At 43.1% G+C, this 8,288-nt stretch overlaps 1 protein-coding gene across 2 annotated transcripts; it reads left to right on the top strand.

Moving 5' to 3' along the window:
- Positions 1–29: 29 nt before the first annotated feature.
- LOC115168346 (uncharacterized) lies at positions 30–7,720 on the top strand. 2 transcript variants are annotated; one of them, XM_029723507.1, is made up of 8 exons: positions 183–197; positions 731–886; positions 2,078–2,309; positions 2,530–4,558; positions 4,694–4,886; positions 5,408–5,604; positions 6,414–6,587; positions 7,589–7,720. In XM_029723507.1, exons 2-8 carry the CDS (start codon positions 758–760, stop codon positions 7,602–7,604), a joined length of 2,970 nt encoding a protein of 989 aa, XP_029579367.1. In that variant the 5' UTR covers positions 183–197; positions 731–757; the 3' UTR covers positions 7,605–7,720. The 2 variants fall into 2 exon arrangements, with proteins under 2 accessions (XP_029579368.1, XP_029579367.1); XM_029723508.1 differs by lacking the exons at positions 183–197; positions 731–886 and adding an exon at positions 30–99.
- The last annotated feature ends 568 nt before the right edge of the window (positions 7,721–8,288 follow it).

The following is an 8,288-nucleotide window of genomic DNA, read 5'->3' as shown; positions in this document are numbered from 1 at the left end:
TTTAACCCGATCCTCCCCAACGAGTTAACCCCACCCATTAAAAACACTGGCCGTCGTCACCATTTTATCCCCATTTACAAACCACACATATTGATGATGGTAAATAAATATTTTGTTTTATTTGAGAAAAATATAAAAACGTTTATTTTGGCTGTGCTTACTCTATGGCGGCCATATGAACAACAAGACAAACGCATGTAGCTAGCTAAGCAATCTGTTTTATTTTTATTGAATAACATGTATTTGTTAGTCTTTTATTGTAAATTGACAGTATAATGGTCTTGTATCTGTGTTAAAAGATAGCAGGGAGTATAATAGAGGCAAAGCCACTGATGTGAGAGTAATTTGACCAGATGGCCATGCAGTGTTAGCTCATTCCTGGGAAAATAGCAGAGTATGTCTGGGCAAAAGCTATTATTCAGAATGGTGATGGAGAAATCCACATAGGCCTACAATAATTCTAGGTTTCCCTTGTAAAATCGAATTTCCTCCCCAAAACTGAAAGGAGTCTATGATGTAACAAAGTATATGACGTAATTTATTATTATTTTGTTAGTGTGTTTCAAAGTTCTCAGTTCTGAACGAATGAGACTTTGCCTCGGCTTCATCAAAAATGTTTATTTTTTGGTACTTAATGTGTATTTATTTAAAGAGCCCATGAGATAAATAGCAGATTATATCATATCTATTTTTCTTTCAAAAGTATATCTATTTGTATTTATATTTTCAGAGAAATAGTTATTTATCTAAGGGGAAAATGGAGGAGAAACCAACTATAAGTGATATCGATTTGGACAAGATCCTTTCTACACCTCAAGAAGTACCACATTCCGTTGAGGTGGTACTGAGGAAATTGGAATTTGCTGAAATGGGTCGAGCTAAACGAGTGAGTCACATTCCAAAAAGGGTTCCATTTGTAACGCCCATGCCCATATGCAATTATTGCTGTGAAGAATTGTCATAAAAAATATGCATTTTAAGAAGAGCATATGAGCCCAGCTAGCATATTTGGTTCCCTGGAAGTTGTGGGAACATATGTTTTTGGTTTTACATTGGTTGTTGGAATGAAGCTATAAGTTTCCTGGCCGATAAAACTGAACGTTTTTTAAACGTTCTCAGAACAGAAGTCAAAATTTCGCCTGTGCTGGGTTCAGAGAACATTTTACTCTGGATCCTTGAAAGTTTTCCTGGGAGGTTTTATTAATGCTCTGAGAACAGAAATTATGTTATTTGGAGGTTTTTGAATAACTTTGTTAAAACTTCCTGAATGTGTCCTTAACAATTTTAATAACACCGCTAGCTTAATTTGGCGTAACTTTGGCTGGTATACATGGTTTAGGGTTCATATTACGATATTACTGCGCAGCATGTCTGATAGGTATTATGGCAGAATAGTGAAACATAAGATTATTAAAAATTATTATTAAAACAAGCACATAAGTAAAGTATGTTTTTTTTTGTCAAATTCCTTAAATGGGCTGAGAATGTTCCAAAGCCAAGCAACTATCCTGCAACATTCCCTGAAAGTTGTTTGCAAAATAACCATAGGACAACCACGATCTCACCAAGCCCTAAGAAACATATGTGTTAGCTGGAATGAGATATGAGCATAGTTACCAATTTCCCCTCACTACCTGTAGGTCATATGGCAGAGAAGCACTTTTTCATGATGCCACGTGTTCTACTTCTTCATCTAATCACTTCATAGTAGTGTGGCATTCATGTTTTTACAGCACAGGTGGTAGTGCACTCGCCCCACTGTAACCTCAGAGTCAGGTTCAAGTCTCTCTACTGCTGTTCCCCTTCCATCGTTACATAATAGTCTTTGTAGTAGTATTCCATGTAGGCCTATCCAGTATCTCCTAGCCTCATACAAACCATCCTGAAGAAACACACACAGAGGCACAGACACACGCTTACACATGCAGATGATAAGACACGCACTCTACACACACGTACACATGGATTTTGTATTGTAGATATGTGGTAGTAGTAGTATTATTAGTATTATTAGTAGTATTAGCTGCGGCCTTGGCAGCAGCTAATAGGAATCCTTAATAAATACAAATACCTACAGGACATGGCAGGGAGACTGCACGTGATCCTGAACAGTGTGAACAAGGCGCTGTACCGCATGCGCTTGGCCTCGGCTGTAGAGGAGGAGGATGATGACCTGATAACACAATCGCAGCATCTGGAGGAGAAGCGTAGGCGTGGCCAGCAGCTCGTCACTATCCAAGCATTCCTACAGTCCAGCCTGGACAAGGAAAATGAGCTCAGCGTGGTCCTCCAGTGGCTCAGAAACATGAGTGAGTGGCACAGTGCAAAAAGCGGTTCAAAGTGCTTTAGAATTGGACCAAAGTGCTTCAGCAATTAATGCTCATACCATGGTTGTAATATATGTTCTGTACAATCTATTTTTATACACTGCTTGCTCTTCAGGAGTTTAAGTTAGGATACTGTAAAAAACATTGTGACATTTGTTAGGGCTTTATTAATACAATTGTATTAATTGATTGGTTGCTGTAGACCAGGAGCTGGGGGAGGTTGAGGAGGACGAGGACTTCCGGGAGGTGGATGGCATCACTGAGGAGTGGGTTGAGGAGATGCAAGACAAGATCCAGAGGTTCATGTCGGACATCCAAGCTTGCATTGTACGTCTTCATGAGCTTTGTGGATTCCTCTTTGAACTCGACACCAGGAGAACCAAAAAGAAAGAAGCAGAACATAAGAAGGGAGGTGTGTGGCACTGGTGGCTGGAGTCAAAAGTCGATGCCAGGACGATACTGAAGATCCAGGAGCTGCAGCCGCCCACAGTGGACCGCATGATGGCGGACCCCAGCCTGGCCACCAAGTCTTCCACAGATCTGTCCTTCATGCTGGGCGACATCGCCAAGTCCATGTCCTGCAACAAGGCCATGAGCATGGCCTTTAAGTTCATTCAGACGGGGCTCCACAACCTAAACGAGGCTCTGCAGGAGCGCACTGGTGAGGCCCACAAAGCCCAGGCCCAACTGGATGAGATGAAGGCTGATGACTGCCGTGCTAACCTGGCCCGTGCCAGAGCAGAGCTGGAAGGGGGCAAGACAAGGATCACCAAACTGGAGGGAGATAACTATAACCTTCAGGAGGAGATCGCAGCGCACAAGTTCCAGATCCACAAGCTGGATGGGATGGTCAGGTCAGGTCAACAGGGTCCTGTGATTAAAGTGATTGAGCCGGTGATGGAATTCCCCATGACTCAGAGCCAAACCCAGCCAGAGAGCACCTCAGCCTCATTCAAGCCGAAATATCCCAGACGGCCCCCTCCGTCTAAGAAGGAGCAGAAGCCAAAGATAGCCCCATCAGTGGTGGAACCACAGCTACCCAAGAGCCCACCCAAGACTGCGGCTGGGACGGAGCCAGAGCCCATTGAGGAGGAGTATGTCGAAGAGGAGACGTACGAAGAGGAGATACCTTCCCCTGTGTCTGAAGAGGACATCAAGCCCGAGCCATCACCTGATGAATTGGACCTCTTTGAGGCCATGGAGAAGAACAGCACCCGCCTCTTGGATGGCTTCCAGTCATCTGTGTTCAACATAATTGAAAAGTCCCTCAGTGTTAAGGGTATAGGCCTAGAGGCAGACAAGGCCAACGACGCCATCAAACTCTACATCATCCTTCAGAAAACCATCCGAGACTCCTTCAACAACATCACCTCCAAACTCCATGGGAAATTTACAGACAGCATCCTGGGCATGCCGTTTGAGGAGGACAAAGTGGCCCGGGAGGGGTTCTGGGACGACACCACCAAGTCACCAGGGGACATGCTCAAAGAGATCAACTCTATGTTCGTCAGGCATGACCAGAACATTGAGAGTTTGGGCGCCAATGTGCACATGCTCATGAACGAAGAAGACAAGAACGCCAAGTCGGCTTCCAAGAAAGGACCCCACCAAGAATGCCATCACTCTGTGTCTGAGGTCCTGATCCAGTTGAAGAACATCAACAACATGAGCAAGCAGCAGGCCTGTAAGATGCGCCTGGCCCTGGAGAACCTCATAGACATGAACAACAAGTTGGATAAGGAGCCCAAGACTGAGGAGGAACAGCCATCCACCAGCCATTTCTCCATCTCGTCCTCTGACAGCTTTGTAGAGGAAGAGGGGATCAGAGTGGAGAAGAAACGCCACCACCACATTGAGAAAACTGTCAAAGTACCGGGAGAGAAGCGAATCAAGAGGAGACATACTCCACATCAGACAATGAGGCAAGTACTGAAACCCAGACTTATAGAGACAGCCAACCAGGGGGACATGGAGCGGTATAAGATGGAGATTGAGGCGGAGGGGAGGAAGATAGAGAAAACGGTGATGGTGGGGGCGACCTACCAGGTGAACGTGGTGTCTCAGAGGACCAACCTGAATCTCCTGAGGCAGGCGGCGATCAGCGGGGAGATCTCCACTGAGCTGTACAGCATGGCCAAGGACCTCATCACATACATTCTGGGCATGGATGAGATGAGACTGGCCTGCCTGTTCCGCAAGTTCATGGCCTACAGATCAGTGCAGCAAGTCAGGTATGATAAGAATTTATGCTCATACTCTTTTTTGGTAGAATTGTTTTGTTCATATGATTCACGTGACCATTTATTGATCAGAACTTGTATTTTTGGAATTCAACTTATTTTTCAACCTCTATTTTTTCTTTTCAGTTACAATCTGAATATGCAGTTACTTGCTGCTCGGGAGCTAAAGGATGGGCAGTCGGTAAAAGAAATATACTCCTTCCTGACGAAACTGGATGTGTACCAGAAACGGACGTTACGTCGGTGGAGTGCTAAACAAGCTGCTATTGAACACAACCGCAAGACCTGCCTTGCTCGCATGCTATATCTTTTCAGTGAGGTGAGGAAGAATAGTGGTGCTACATGGTTGCTACATTCACTTTCATTTCAGTGCTTTTGAAAAGGTATGGCTTTTCATGTGGCTTTATCGTTGGTTATCTATAATAATGTTGTGGTCATTTAAAATGTTAAAACTGTTCAATGGAACATTTGAAACCCAATGGGTTCAGAGCCTTTTCTCAAACACATACGTTTTAGAATGGTCATTCCCATGGAAAGCAAACTCTGTTGATCTATATCCGTTCTATGTGATGCGATCCTGCTTCTGGCAGTAGGCGGTACAGTTTTCCGACTTTTGTTTGCTCCGTCGGGTATTTGTTGGGTATTTCAACAGAAAATATACAAGAGTAATGGCTGTTCAGAAGGTATTTCACAGCGTATTGTTTGGACTGTACAACCATACTTCATATTATACTTTGAAATGTAGATGGCTAGATTAGTAAACGATGATACAAAAGACTTACCGCATAGCGCCTTTAAAATAAATAAATAAATCAACCACAATTCCTACAATTTCCTCAGATAAGACAAGACTACAATGTGCACCTGCTCACCCCGTTCCCGTGCCCCAGCCACTCCCGTCAACATCTGGCCATCAAGTCCCACAAGCTGACGTGGGCCCTGAACCCTGGTTGCCAGCGCCGCCAACTGCCCACTCCAGCCCAGGCCCCCCACCTGGTGATGCCCGCTCCAACGGCCGGACCCCTGAGCGGAGTCAGGTACGGGCAAGGCCATTAAGGTTAAGGGCATCATTACATGTTCCCCAAACAATGTGATATAGCTGATCAAGTGTATTTGTGGTCTATGCTATGTAGGAAAAACAAAACAAGCTCTGAAAACAAGGATAGCAGAACACAGGAGTAATATCAGGACTCATGACAACATTAGCTCTTTGGCATCGAACATGTTAAGACTCCTAGGAGGGGCGGAGATACTGATAATCTATTATTGAGAAGAGAATTCTATTGGATTTACCATTTGTGTACCTTGTTTCCTAGAGGTCTGAATCAAGAGTTTGATATCAGACCATTTGTTACCTGAATATGTCACTTTACTTTGATTTGTCTTGCCTTCCAGGTTACCCACTTGGTTATTTTGCAAATATATATTATTTTCTGGAACCATTACATGTACCCATCTCATTGTTATTTAATTATTAGAGATATACACATGTTTTTTTGCACCCATCATGCGTCACATGGTCATGTGAGGTGAAATGTGTATATTTTGGGATGTGAACACTCAGTGTGTTTGACCTGACGAAGATCCATTTTGGATCGAAACGTTATCAATAAAGCGGTGAATTGGGAGCTTTAACAGTGTGCGGGCCTTCTTGTTCTATATAGGTACAGGGACTCCCACTGTCAAACCCCAGTATTGTGAACTCATTAAATGGCCTTTATGTTGCTGCAGTAAATTATTATTAAGATACTGCAGTCATGTAACCATACTGCAATGTTCACCCTCAGCTCTCCCTTCCGTTCCTAATTGGTACAGATACAGTAACTCAGTGCTTTGTCTCTCTCAGGGAGCTGTTGAGGGGCCAGCTACCCACACTGTGGCATTGTAATCTGACCATGAACAACATGCAGCTGGCCAGGAAGATGGCCTCTCCCCCCTGCAACCTCTCCTCCATCCCTCTGCTGATGGAGATGAACGTCAACCATAGCCGAGCCACTGCACTGCGCTCTGCACAGGGCAGGTAAGGCCTCACACACTGCATCAACTGGTATCAATGGATAGGAGCTTGTTTGGACAATTCAAGGCAAGATCTTAGTATTTTAGGATTATGTCCTTCCCCCTGGTGAAAGGTATAGACTGCTTGTGATATTGAGTTTCAGTTCTAAATTTTCATTGGTTTGTGATGTGTGAACTGCAGTGGTGTAAAGTAATTAAGTAAAAAATACTTTAAAGTACTATGTACTTAAAGTAGTTTTTCGGGGTATCTGTACTTTACTATTTCTATTTTTGACAACTTGAATTTTTTTTCACTACATTCCTAAAGAAAATAATGTACTTTTTACTCCATACATTTTCCCTAACACCCAAAAGTACTCGTTGCATTTTGAATGCTTAGCAGGACAGGAAAATGGTCTAATTCACGCACTTATCAAGAGAACATACCTGGTCTTCCTACTGCCTCTGATCTGGCAGACTCACTAAACACACATGGTTTGTTTGTAAATTATGTTGGAGTGTTGGGATGTGCCACCGGCTATCTGTACATTAAAATATCCAGAAAATGGTGCCATTTGCGTAATATAAGAAATGTGAAAAATATTTATACTTTTACTTTTGATACTTTGATACTAGTTTTATTTTAGCAATTACATTTATTTTTGATACTTAAGTATATTTAAAACCAAATACTTTTAGACTTTTTACTCAAGTAGTATTTTACTGGAGGAATTTCACTTTTACTTGAGTCATTTTCTATTAAGGTATCTTTACTTTTCCTCAAGTATGACAATTGGGTACTTTTTTTCCATCACTGGTGAACGGGATAAGCCACTGCACTTATTGAGTCCCAGAGGGCCAAATCAACCTCTGTGTTTTATTACAGGGATATTGGATGTTAAGAGAGCAAGGCACAGGAAACTGACTTCTGTCCTCTGTGTGTAGTGCACCCAGCACAAATGTCTAAAGACAAGCTAAACTAAAGTTTGAGTTATTGAGTGTGTTCTCATCTCTTCTCTGTCTCAGGATGAGTGGGGGATAGCTGCATGCTTGCTAGAGGAGATGTGTTGATGCATAGGGAGATGGGAGATGATCTACTGAAGGGATCCAGTCTGTCACATACTCAAACGTCATCCAATAAATAATACTTTCACTCCAGCCCCATGCTCCATGCCTCATTTACTCCCACACTGTAGTTTTCAGTGGCGTCACAGGACAGCTGAACAAGCACATGCGCAGAAGGTACAGTTGTTGAGCTGTCGGGAAGAGGCGTCCAGTGAATCCATTCACATAGCCACATCATTTAAAAAACCTTGATGAGAGGGGTTTCCTCTCCCCTTCCATAAGACTTTCCCTCTTTGTTTGCTTTGGTATCAGGACTGGACATGGGTTGATTCCTACAGTATGTTAACACATGCGGAAGCCTACTAGGAGTCTTTAGCTGCTTCCTGAAAACCCTATTAGAAGTGTATCTGGCTTTCCAGAGCAGTTCTGAGAATTCACTTTTTTTCTGTTTGCGCACCAGCAGGTGAAGACTGCGTGTAGAGCAGTTGTAGCAGCAGTAGCATAGTGACTACAACAAATAATTCACTCACAGTCGCACACAATATCCACCATATACCTTTGCACAACAAAAGGTGTATGTACACTCACACTACACATTTACGTTTAAGTAATTTATCCAGAGCGACTTACAGTTAGTGCATTCATCTTAAGATAGCTAGGT

The sequence above is a fragment of the Salmo trutta genome, chromosome 30, assembly GCF_901001165.1.
Source record: "Salmo trutta chromosome 30, fSalTru1.1, whole genome shotgun sequence".
Classification (NCBI taxonomy): Eukaryota; Metazoa; Chordata; class Actinopteri; order Salmoniformes; family Salmonidae; genus Salmo; species Salmo trutta.
Note: the sequence above shows the minus strand (reverse complement) of the source record. Positions and strands in the feature narration are given on the sequence as shown.